General features: G+C 37.0%; 3 protein-coding genes across 8 annotated transcripts in view; 1 reads left to right on the top strand and 2 right to left on the bottom strand.

The window, feature by feature from the left end:
* GPATCH8 (G-patch domain containing 8) overlaps nt 1-13,212 on the top strand; it is a 132,609-nt gene that overhangs the window by 90,913 nt on the left and 28,484 nt on the right. The window lies entirely within an intron of this gene.
* LOC307177369 (small ribosomal subunit protein eS6-like) lies at nt 4,916-6,614 on the bottom strand (the record flags this gene model as incomplete). The annotated part of the gene is made up of 2 exons (XM_079904480.1): nt 4,916-5,526; nt 6,548-6,614. 2 exons carry the CDS (start codon nt 6,612-6,614, stop codon nt 4,991-4,993), a joined length of 603 nt encoding a protein of 200 aa, XP_079760606.1. The 3' UTR covers nt 4,916-4,990.
* On the bottom strand, nt 9,327-10,486 carry LOC307177695 (large ribosomal subunit protein uL23-like). The gene has a single exon (XM_079905069.1). It carries the CDS (start codon nt 10,478-10,480, stop codon nt 10,010-10,012), a length of 471 nt encoding a protein of 156 aa, XP_079761195.1. The 5' UTR covers nt 10,481-10,486; the 3' UTR covers nt 9,327-10,009.

Genomic DNA, 13,212 nt, shown 5'->3' with positions numbered 1-13,212 from the left:
TTTTTTTTTTTGGATTCCATATATATGTGTTAGCACACGGTATTTGTTTTTCTCTTTCTGACTTACTTCACTCTGTATGACAGACTCTAGGTCCATCCACCTCCCTACAAATAACTCAATTTCGTTTCTTTTTATGGCTGAGTAATAATATTCCATCATATATGTGCCACATCTTCTTTATCCATTCATCTGTCTATGGACACTTAGGTTGCTTCCATGACCTGGCTATTGTAAATAGAGCTGCAGTGAACATTGTGGTACATGGCTCTTTTTGAATTATGGTTTTCTCAGGGTATATGCCCAGTAGTGGGATTGCTGGGTTGTATAGTAGTTCCATTTTTAGTTTTCTGAGGAACCTCCATACTGTTCTTCATAGTGGCTGTATTAGTGTACATTCCCACCAACAGTGCAAGAGGGTTCCCTTTTCTCCACACCCTCTCTGGCGTTTATTGTTTGTAGATTTTTTTTTTTTTTTCCGGTACGCGGGCCTCTCTCTCACTGTTGTGGCCTCTCCTGTTGCGGAGCACAGGCTCTGGACGCGCAGGCTCAGCAGCCATGGCTCACGGGCCCAGCCGCTCTGCAGCATGTGGGATCTTCCTGGACCGGGGCATGAACCCGTGTCCACTGCATCGGCGGGCGGCGGACTCTCAACCACTGCGCCACCAGGGAAGCCCTGTTTGTAGATTTTTTGACGATGGCCATTCTGGCTCTTCTGACGGAGTGAGGTGATACCTCATTGTAGTTTTGATTTGCATTTCTCTAATGATTAGTGATGTTCAGCGCCCTTTCATGTGTTTGTTGGCAATCTGTATATCTTCTTTGGAGAAATGTCTATTTAGGTATTGATAGCAAATACATGTCCTTAATGCTTATCTTAGAAAAAAAAAGGCAGGAAATAAATGAAGTAAACGTTCCTCTTGGGAAGTTAGCAAAAGAATAGCAAAATAAACCCAAAGAATGTTAAAGAAAAGAAATAATGAAGATAAGATAAAGATAAGAACACAAAAGAATGAAACAGAAAACAAACATACAACAAATCCATAAGTTAGTTCTTTGACATACTTGTGATATTAAGAAAGAAAAGAACATAGAAAACCAATGTCAATAATGAAAAAAAGAGGATATCATTGCAGATGCAGCAGGCACTAAAAGGTAAACATAGTATGGATAACTTTATGCTTTGAATGCAAAGATAGGTTTAAGTGGACAAATTCCTAAAGAATATAACTTGCTAAAATAGACTTGAAGAGAATAGAAAACCTTGGTAATCCTATAACATATATAAATTATATAAATTGAATCTGTGGTGGAAAATCTTTCCATACAGCCCAAATAATTTCATAGTGAGTTCTATCACAATTCATAAAAGAAGTAACTTCAGTCTTGACCAACAATTTCTGATCTTCCAGAGAATTGAAAATGAAGAAAAACTCCCAGCTCATTTAATTAGAGACTAGATGGTAACTCCTGACAAGGACAGTATGATAAGAATAATTATATGACATTGATGTATAACACAGATGCAGATCTTAAAACACCATAACCAATTTAGGATATACCATGACCAAGTTATCCCACGAATGCAAGATTGATATAATGTTAAAATCAATTCATGTAGTCAACCATATTAGATGATTAAAGGAAAAAAATTATATGATCATCTCAATAGATGCAAAAAAACCAAGAGCATTATATAAAATTCAACATTCATTCATGATGAAAAGTCTTGTCCAACTTGACAAAGAAAGGACCTTTTTTAACCAGGTGGAATGCCTACAAAAACTATATAGGAGACATCATAGTTAATATTGAAAAGTCGAAAGCTTTCCTTTTGAGATGGGGAAACATAACAGGGATACCTGCTGTCATTGTATTAAATATTGTTCTGGTGGTCTTAAGCAGCACAGTAAGGCAGACAGGCAAAAACAAACAAAGATGCAAGAGATGAAAGGGAGAGACAGAACTGTCATTGTTTGCAGGTATGATTATGTTCATGATATCCAAGAAAATTTACAGATTAGTTACACAAATAACAGTTTAGCAGGACGCTAGATACAAAATCATACATTTTTTTTTCAAAATCATACATTTAAATTTTCATATTAGAAAATGGATATAACAAAAATGTCACCAACTGTAATAGCAAAAAAAAATATATGAAACACTTGGGTATGGATCTAATGAGATGCGGGAGACTTAAGGCAAAAATTCTGAAGCATTATTTAGAGGCATTAAAGAACAATGAATTTTAAAAATGAGATTTTTTTTATGATCATGAATTAGAAGACTCAATATTGTAAAGGTATCTGTTTTCCCCCAATTTTTCTATATATTCAAATCAATCATATAAAAATCCCAACAGGATTTTGTATGGAATTTTGTATGGAAGTATAAAGGGCCAAGAATAGTCAAAGCATTCTTAAAGTATAAGATAGAAAGCTACAGTAATTGAGACATGTGATATTGGCATAAGGATAGACCAGTGGAACAGAAAAGAGAGCCCAGTTGCAGACCCTTACATATTTGACCCCTTGATAAGACAAAGATGGTATTGCAGAGAAGTGGGGGAAAGAATGAATTTTTCAGTAAAAGGTTCTGAGACAGTTGGTTATCCATATGGGAAATAGTGAATTTGAACTTCTACCCCATACCATACAATAATCAATTGCAGGTGGATTAAAGATTTAAATGTAAAAGGAAAAAACATAGAGCTTAGAAGATACAGAGGATTTTCTCTATTCACCGCACCTGATGTTATTTACTTATTTTTTATTTCAGTGATATTTTATAATGAAAATTGTTGAGCATACAGAAAAAATGAAAGATCTATATAGTGAATACCTATATACCTACCACCTATATTCTACAATTAACACTTATATAAATATTGTTTTATTATATATCAATCACTTTTTTAAGTCCCTTTTTTTAGTTCCTAAAATATCTTTTTGATTCTTTTCCCCAAAATTTGCTATTTTTTTGTTTTTTAAACAAAAACAAAATTTTTTGCCTTTTGGTTACTATTTCTGCCTTTTTTAAAAAAACATTCTAAATGTTCTTATTTTATAATTTCTTTCAAATCTTCTATTATCTGTAGTACTTTGTAAGTGTTTTCGTAGTTTGCTGCTTCTGACTTTCTTGCAGTGGTTTGTTTCCTTGTGTGGTTTGCAGTTTTGATTGTCATCTCATTCTCTGGATGTTTTTCATATCCTGGATTTTAGAGGGGTTCTTATCGGGCAGTTCCATATGTGTGCTTTTGCTAGAGACTCAAGTCTTTAACTGAAGACCTGAGAACTTTATATGGACTGGTTTTAAAATGTTAATACCTAAGCTAAGGGTTCCTGCTTTGGATGAAAGGTGTACATTCTTTAGGTCCACCAATGACTGTGGTCTGAAATTCCAACCTTCTATGCATGACCTTTTCCATTTATACCTTGGTAGATGGTGAGTTTTTTGATGCGTTCAGGGGATAGTAGGTGATGATGTAGTGCTGTTTTTCTAGTCCCTGTTTCAAGGATGGAGACAACCATTCATCTCTCTGAGCATTTCGCAGGGAGAGCTTAGTAGGCCTTCTACCATCAAGGTCCTGAGGCCTCATCTTTAGGTGCCTAGGGATTGCCCTGTCATGTTGAGCTCAGCTATATGTTAATTTTTCTTTCTTTCTTTTTTTTTTTTGCGATACGCAGGCCTCTCACTGTTGTGGCCTCTCCCGTGGCGGAGCACAGGCTCCGGACGCGCAGGCTCAGCGGCCATGGCTCACGGGCCCATCATGGCTCAAGATCCCATGTGGGATCTTCCCGGACCAGGGCACGAACCCGTGTCCCGAACCCGTGTCCCCTGCATCGGCAGGCGGACTCTCAACCACTGCGCCACCAGGGAAGCCCTGTGTGTTTTATTTTATCCAGAGTTATAATATGGGGAAATCTCTCTCTTCCTTCTCTTCCTTTTTTTCTTTCCCTGTTCTCCTTTCCCTACCCCTTTCTTTATGCACTCTTCAACCCATTTAGACTGGCTTTAGCACTTTGCACTGAACCAGTTTATTCAAGGCTGCAAAATACCTTTATTTGCTAAATCCAGTAGACCTTTTAAAGTTCTTATTTTCTTCCACGTCCTGCTTCTTTGCATCATTCAATACAATTGACCACTCTTTTCTCTTTAAAACAATTTCTTTTCTCTTGCTTTTGAAGATTTTATAGATTCCTCCTCCTTATCTCTCTTGCTGCTTCTGTGTAGATTCCTTTGTTGACTCCTCTTCTGCCTGAACTTTTTTTTGTCTCTTCTTATTTATTTGTTATGCTTAGAACATCTCATTTTTTATTGGACTCAGACTTAGAAGTAGAAGCTCTCAGAGAAGACAGCCTCCGTCTATTGACAATCTGTTCCTGGCGTTTTCCTTTGGCCTTCTTTATTGTTGCCAGAAGTTTAGCATATTCTGCAGCCTCTTCCTTATTTTTCTTAGTACGCTGTTTCTTCAGAGCAATACGCTGACATTTGTGTTGCAGAACACATGGAGTAACAAGATGGTGAATCTTGGGTGCTTTGGTCCTAGGTTTCTTACCTTTGTTTAGGGGCTTTCTCACAACATACTGGCGGACATCATCTTTATTTTTTATTTTTTTTTAACATCTTTATCGGAGTATAATTGCTTTACAATGGTGTGTTAGTTTCTGCTTTATAACAAAGTGAATCAGTTATACATATACATATATCCCCATATCGCTTCCCTCTTGCGTCTCCCTCCCTCCCACCCTCCCTATGCCACCCCTCTAGGTGGTCACAAAGCACCGAGCTGATCACCCTGTGCTATGCAGCTGCTTCCCAGCAGCTATCTGTTATACACTTGGTAGTGTATATATGTCCATGCCACTCTCTCACTTTGTCCCAACTTACCCTTCCCCATCCCCGTATCCTCAAGTCCATTCTCTAGTAAGTCTGCGTCTTTATTCCCGTCTTGCCCTTAGGTTCTTCATGACCATTTTTTTTTTGTTTTTTAGATTCCATATACATGTATTAGCGTACAGTATTTGCTTTTCTCTTTCTGACTTATTTCACTCTGTCGGACATCATCTTTAGAGAGATTGAAAAGTTTGTGGATTCTGCTAGCTCTTTTGGCGACAAGGCACAGTAGTATCAGTGAGTCAGGAATATCCTTCTTCCCTTTTTTTACGATGACCAAATTGAGAACACTCAGATTTGCATTCACAATGCAACCCCGTACAGATTTATGCTTTCTTTCTCCAGTCCTCCTTGGTCTGTAGCAGGAATGCCCCTTACTCAGTAGCAGGCGGACTCGGCCATGGGTCAAGACACCCTGCTTCATGGGGAAACCTTGTTTGTCGTTCCCACCACTGATTCGGACCACATAACCCTTCCATTCTTCACCCAGAGCGTCAGCAGCAACTTCTGTGGCCATACGCTTCTCATAAAAGGTATGAAGTTTTTGTTCATCGTTCACTTCAATGAGTTTCTGGCAGCCAGTAGCTGGGAAAGAGATGTTCCGCTTTATCCTGAAGTGGCTGATTGCCTCTGAGGTGCCACAAAAAAGAGCTGCCTAAACTTTAGATGTTGGAGTTCTTCAGGTTAGGACCTGGGCTGTCTTTTTCTGTCTAACCACTGTCCTTAAGCATAGAATCATCATGCCACTGTTTAGAAATTTTTCACGTGGTTGGCTTTTATCCTTTAGGTCTTAGCTTAAATATTACTTCAAAAGAAATCTTTCCTAACCACCCAATTTAAATAAATCCTCTACTTTATTCTCTTGCAACACTCTCATATATAATTTATAATTATAAATTTTTGCTTGTAACCTTATTTATAGGCTGACTGTGGTACTGGAAAGAAAGGGCCTTGAGGAGAGAAACTGTCTATTTGTCTGGCAATATATATACTGCATCCAGTATAGTGCCCGGCACATAAGTACTCAATAAATACGAGTTGAACAAATAAATTCTTGGAAATGATGGGGAAAACCAGGTCTATTTGATATACTATCAGAAATATAAACATTTTAGAGAATACATTTTTATTGTTTTTCAAGTAAAAGTTACACTATCAAGTAAATAATAAATACATGTAGTAGCTGAGTAATTCACAACCTCATTAGATTACACATTATATTTTGAGGCCCTTTCTCCTCCGACCAAGAAATTATTTCACTTTTGAACTCTTTGTGGTAGGTACAACAAGAATTACTTACTCCCATTTTATTGATCAGACTGTTTATTCAGAAATCTTGTCAGCTTTGAATTATACAGCTTGCGAAACCCTCTCCCCTTCTTGATGTCACTCCTTTATTTCATATTTGTTCTTCACCTTCACATGACCTCGGAACCTTGACTTTAGTAACTTAGCCCCTCCTTAATTTATACTTCTTGAGCACCACAAATTGATTTTTTACTTCTCTCAACACTTTGATTCCAACTTCTTTTCTTCCTAATCCTTTTTTTGTCATACCTACTCACCAAGAACCTATCCCCACTCAGAAATATTTGCATTCTTCATTTCTGCGTCTTTACTGTAGTGCAGTGTGGGACTGGTGCCAACTCACTGGACTCCCAGAACTGCCAAGGAATCCTTTTACGCATCAACTCCCTCTTAGTCTCTTCAGCTGTCATTCTCAAACATTGATCTTTAAGCCCTCATCTTCCCTCGGCTACCCTTGTCCTTCCTCCATCTTCCCTTACTCCTAGTAGAAAACTTAAAGAAAATGTGGACTATCAAATGGGAGTGCCTTCTTCTACCTGTAATATCTGCCATCAAACTTGGGTCTATCTCTTCCCATCCTTAAATATTTCTCCCTTGTTTCATAATCTGTCAAATGAAAATTCCTAACTACATCTGAATTCTGGATCCTAATCCTCTCTGTATTATCAAGGACCTTACATCTTTTTTCCTATCTTGGCAAACTCACTTTGCACTCATTCATTTCCTATCACCAATAAACATGCTCACACATTCTTGGGGGAAAAGAACCACTAAAATTACAAAAAAAAACCCCTTACTCTGTTGACTCTTACTCTCTGTAACTGCCATCTTTTCTTTTTACTTGTCTTAAGAACCAAAATTCTGAAAGGATAGTCTCTACACTCACTGCCTTCTATTCTTTTTTTTTTTAATTTTCATTTTTATGAAAGTTGTACATAGTTTTAAAGCAAATAGCTTTACCCATGCTTTTAACTGAAAACAAAAACTGCAGTCCCGTTTTGATACCCTTAGTATCTTGTTAAATATTGATAAGATATTTTAAAAATATGTGTAAGATATGAAGAGTAACTACAGACACTTGTGTGTCTTCTGCTCAGTTTAAGAAGAACATTATCCATAACTTTATGATCCCGTCCCATTTCTTCCTCCTTCAGAGGTAAGCACTGTCCTGGATTTTGTGTTTATCATTCACTTGCAATTTTTCAGGTAGGTTTTTGCTGTTGTTGAGATAAAATTCACCGTTTTAACCATTATATAATATAGAGTTTAGTGACTTAGCATATTCACAATGTTGTACAACTGTCACCACTAATTCCAGAACATTTACATCACCCCAAGAAGAAACCTTGTACCCTTTAGCAGTCATTCCTCATTCCCCCTCTTCTCCCTCCCCCAGCAACCACTTTCTGTCTCTATACATTTGCCTATTCTGGACATTTCATATAAATTAAATCATTCAATATGTGGCCTTTTGTATCTGACTTCTTTTACTTAGCATAACGTTTTCAAAGTTCATCCATATAAATAGCATGTATCAGTACTTTACTCCTTTTTAGGGCTGAATAATATTGCATTGTATGAATATACTAGTTTGTTTAATTATTCATCAGTTAATGGACATATGAGTTGTTTCCACTTTTTGGCTGTTATGAATAATGCTGCTTTGAATATCTTGTACAAGTTTTTGTGTGAATATATTTTTCAATTCTCTTTTGTATATACCTAGGAATGGCATTGCTAGTTATATGGTAACTCAGTGTTTAACTTTTAAGGAACCACCAGACTCTTTTCCACAAATGGTTGCACCATTTTGTTTTCTCACTCGTACTATATGAGAGTTACAATTTCTCTACATTCTCATCAACACTTATTGTTTTCTGTCTTTTCTATTATAGCCATCCTAGTAGGTGTGAAGTAGTAGTACCTTCTTGTGGTTTTGGTTAAGCATCTTTTCATGTGCTTATTGGCCTTTTTTTTTTTTTTGCGGTACACGGGCCTCTCACTGTTGTGGCCTCTCCCGTTCCAGAGCACAGCCTCCGGACGCGCAGGCTCATCAGCCATGGCTCACGGGCCTAGCCGCTCCGCGGCATGTGGGATCTTCCTGGACCAGGGCACGAACCCATGTCCCCTGCATCGGCAGGCGGACTCCCAACCACTGCGCCACCAGGGAAGCCCCTTATTGGCCTTTTTAACTATGTTCTTTGGAGAAATGTCTTCAGATCTTTTGCCCATTTTTGAAATTGGGCTGTCCTTTTATTGTTGAGTTATAAGAATTCTATATGAATTCTGGAATGAGTCCCTTGTCAGGTGTATGACTTGCAAATATTTTCTTCCACTTTTTGTTGTCATTTCACTTGATAATGCCCTTTGGTGCTCAGAGTTTTAAAATTTGATGAAGTCCACTTTATCTTTGTTTCTTTTGTTGCCGGTGTTTTTGATGTCATATTTAAGAACCCATTGCCTAATCCAAGGCCATGAAAAGTTACACCTATGCTTCCTTCTAAGAGTTTTATAGTTTTAGCTCTTAACATTTAGGTCTTTGATATATTTTGAATTAATTTTTATATGTCATGTGGGCTTCCCTGTTGGCGGAGTGGTTAAGAATCTGCCTGCCAATGCAAGGGACACGGGTTCGAGCCCTGGTCTGGGAAGATTCCACATGTGGCGGAGCAACTAAGCCCGTGTGCCACAACTACTGAAGCCTGCGCGCCTAGAGCCTGTGCTCTGCAACAAGAGAAGCCACGGCAATGAGAAGCCCGCGTACCACAACGAAGAGTAGCCCCCGCTCACCGCAACTAGAGAAAGCCCACGCACAGCAACGAAGACCCAACACAGCCATAAATAAATAAATTTTATTTTTAAAAATTTTATATGTCATGTTTGGTAGGGGGTCCAAATTCAGTCTTTTGCATGTGCCTACCCAGTTGTCCCAGCACTATTTGTTGAAAAGACTATTTTATCCCCATTGAATGGTCTTGGCCATTCGAAAATCAGTTGACCATAAATATATGGGGTTTTTCATCTCAATTATTGGTATATTCCATTGATCTTTATGTCTTTGCAGTAACACTCTCTTGATTACTGTTGCTTTGTAACAAGTTTTGCAATTGAGAAGTGTGAGCCCTTCTACTTTATTCATTTTCAGGATTGTTTTGGCTGTTCTTGGTCCCTTGTAATCCTATGTGAATTTTAGAATCAGCTTGTCAATTTCTACAAAGAAGTCAGCTGGGATTCTGATAAAGATTATGTTGAATCAGTAGATCAGTTTGGGGAGTATTGCCATCTTAACAATGTTAAGTCTTCCAGTCCATGAACATAGGATGTTTTTTCATTTATTTACGTCTTCTTTATTTCTTTCAATAATGTTTTTTTTAAGCTCTGTTTCTTTTGTTAAATTTAATCCTAAGAATTCTCATTTTTTATGCTACTGTGATATTTTTATATTGATCTTGTATCCTACAACTTTGCTAAACTCATTTAGCAGCTCTAGTAGGTTTTTTTGGTGAATTCTTTAGGGTTTATTACATATAATACCATATCATCTGTGAAAAAAGATAGCTTTACTTCTTCTTTCTCCCGTCTGCTTTCCCATCTGGATGCCTTTTTTTTTTTTTTTTAACATGTCTAATCGCCCTGCTTAGAACTTCCAATATAATGTTGAGTAGAAATGACAAGAGCAGATAGCTCTGTCGTAGAGGGGAAGAGACATCTTTGTTCTGATTTTAATGGGCAAGCTTTCAGTCTTTAACTTTTTTTTTTTTTAAGTGAAAACTTTTATATTTTGAATTAGTCAGCTGGACTCAGTTTAGATGATCCCAATTTTGTTGGCAACATCCAAAGCGTCATAGTCAGGAGCCAGTCGAACATATGCCTTCTTCTCTCCATCAGGCCTGATCAGGGTGTTGACCTTAGCCACGTCAATGTCATAGAGCTTCTTCACAGTCTGTTTAATTTGGTGCTTGTTAGCCTTGACATCCACAGTGAACACCAGTGTGTTGTTGTTTTCTATTTTCTTCATGGCTGACTCGGTGATGAGGGGGAACTTGATGATGGCATAGTGGTCAAGCTTGTTTCTCCTAGGGGCGCTCTTCCGAGGATATTTGGGCTGCCTCCTGAGCCGCAGTGTTTTGGGCCGTCCGAAGGTGGGTGACGTCCGGATCTTCTTTTTTTTGTGGCTGTGTACGCCTTTCAGCACTGCTTTCTTGGCCTTCAAAGCCTTTGCTTTGGCTTCGGCTTTGGGAGGGGCAGGGACTTCCTTCTTCGCTTTCGGCGCCATCTTCGTGAAAAGGGGGGTCTTTAACTTTTAAGTATGATGTTAGCTGGGGGGTTTTCATAGATGCCCTTATCAGATTGAGGAAGTTCCCTTCTATTTGTAGTTTGTTGAGTGTTTTTCTTATGAAAGGGTGATACATTTTGTCAAATGCTGTTTTTGCATCTATGAAAAAAATAACATGAGGTTCCCCCCACCCCCATTAATGTGGTATATTATATAGATTTCATTTTCATATGTTGAACCACCTTTGCATTCCTGGGATAGATCCTACTTGGTCATGGTCATGGTGTATAATCTTTTTAGTATGCTGCTGGATTTGGTTTGCTAGCATTTTGTTCAGGATTTTTGCATCTATATTTATAAGAGATGTTAGTCTGTAGTTTTCTTGTGATGTCTTTGTATCAGGGTAATACTGGTCTCATGGAATGAATTAGAAAGTGTTATCAACTCTTTTATTTTCTCTTCCTTTTTAAGATGGTTTTACCATGTGTTTCATATCCCTAAATGTGTATTGTTTAATTTAACTGTTTTTGACTTTTATATAAATGGATTCATATATTTCCTGGTATACATGTATGAGAGTTTATCCAGGGTATGGCTTTTATTTGTTATTATTTGATTGCTTTAAAGTAGTTAAACCCGTGTGTTTTTCCTAAACACTGCTTCACCTGTAGCCTGTGTATATTGATATATAATGTTGTCGTTATCATTTTTTCCCTAGATATTCTAGTTTCAGATTTGTAGAAAGGCCTTTTTAAAAATGTTAATTCCCAGTTTCATTGTACTGTGTTCATATATGTTGCTCATATTATTTCTTCTTTGGGGGATTTATTATGGTTTCCTCTGTAGCCTAGTAGGGTCTTTTGGGGTGAGTGTTCTATGAGTACTTTTATAAAAGATGTATGCCCTATTTTCAGGCACATAACTGTGTTAAAATATCCTTAAGGTGTTCTGTATCCTTGTTTATTTTTTATCTCTTTGACCTGTCATGTAATGAGATGATTTGAGTCTCCTTGCTTTAGTATGTTCATGTGTTTCCCTTGAATCTCCTCTAATTTCTGTTTTATGGATGTTGCTGCTAGATTATGATAGTTAGATATTAAGATTTTTAGATACCATGAGTTGACCTCATTGACATTATGTACCTTTATCTTGTTTAAAGCTTTTAATGTAAATTCTACCTTGATTGAAAAACCCTGACTCCTGCTTTCATTTTTTGTATATGTATTGCTTAGTATGTCTCCATCCTTTTGAGTCTTTCTGAATCACCCTGTTTTGAATGTGCCTCTTGTGATCATCATAGAGTTGGGTTTTGCTTTGTGTTACAGTATGAAAAATTTTTTTTAGTTAATATTTTATATTTTATGTGACAGATATGTTTAGTTCATATTTATCTTTTTAAGTCGCTGACTCTGTGCTCTGTTTTTCTCCTCTGAGTGTAAGGTAGATAAAGCTATAGATAGATGGATAGATATAGATAGGTGGATATAGGTTGGATTATATTTTTGTTTTAATTACCTTTATAACTTAACAAAATTACCTTTCGTTCTTTATTTCTTTTAGAGAGTATCCATCATTTTCATACTGTAAGCAGGAGAAAGTTTCCTTGTTTCCTCTTTTCCTCCCTTTCATTTCGTCTACCACCTAATATCAGTAAACTTAGTGTGTATGTAGCATACAATTAAATATGGTTGTATAATACTTACATAATTTTCAGTTTTAAATGGAGTTCTTTTTTACGTCTATTATAGTTGTAACGAAAGGCAAATTCTAATTCCCATTTACTTATCTCTACCACCCTCCCCATCTTATATTAGTTATACCATTTCTTTCTTGTGAGGGCGTGTAACATGTACATTGTAATCTGATACCCTAGTAGCCCCACTTCTTTTAACCTCAATTCTACATGTAAATGTATTCAAAGCAGGCTTCCAGTCCTTCTGTTGAGTTTTTCCTCATCACTGCTGCTGTTTATTTCCTAGTAACTTCTTTAAAGGGGGTTGTACAAACAATATTTCCTGAATTATTTATATATATATAAAATATATATAATATATGAGATTATATTTTATATTATATATTTATAATATGAGATTATATAATCTCATATGTTATATGAACCTATAAAAATAATTCAATCACATATATAAATATATGTACATTACAAAATCCTTGGTTAATACTTTCTTTCCTTAGATATCTTGTAGTGTTGTACCACTGGCTTCTGGAATTGAATATAATCCTGAAGGAATTGAATATAATCCTGAAGAAATTGAAGGCTGGGCTAATTTCTCCCTTTGATGGTTTTACCTAGCTGCTCAGAGGAGTCTTTCTTTACCTTTAAGATTCAATAACTTTACTGCAGTGTTGATTATGACCACTGTTTTGGGACTGTTTTCATTGGCACAAAATGTGCCCCTTCAACATGTAGATCAAGGCATGTGGTGGGGGTTTTTTGTTTTGGTTTTGGGTTTTTGGCCTGTATATTTGAAGGGATTTGGATATTTGTATGTTTGAAGGGATGTCTCCCATTGCTCCAATCCAAGTTCTTCCCTCTGCTTTTTCTAGATCTCAGAAATTCTTGATGAGTGCAAGAGATGTAGGTGTATCACTTCAAGTGAGCCGTTTATCATACTTGAAGTATGTTTTTGCTGTCATTTTCTGAAAATCTGCTACTGCTGGCCTTTTTTCACTGCTCACTTGGCCTTGAATGGCTTCTGCTTCATTTCTCCTCA

The sequence above is a fragment of the Stenella coeruleoalba genome, assembly GCF_951394435.1.
Source record: "Stenella coeruleoalba genome assembly, chromosome: 19".
Classification (NCBI taxonomy): Eukaryota; Metazoa; Chordata; class Mammalia; order Artiodactyla; family Delphinidae; genus Stenella; species Stenella coeruleoalba.
Note: the sequence above shows the minus strand (reverse complement) of the source record. Positions and strands in the feature narration are given on the sequence as shown.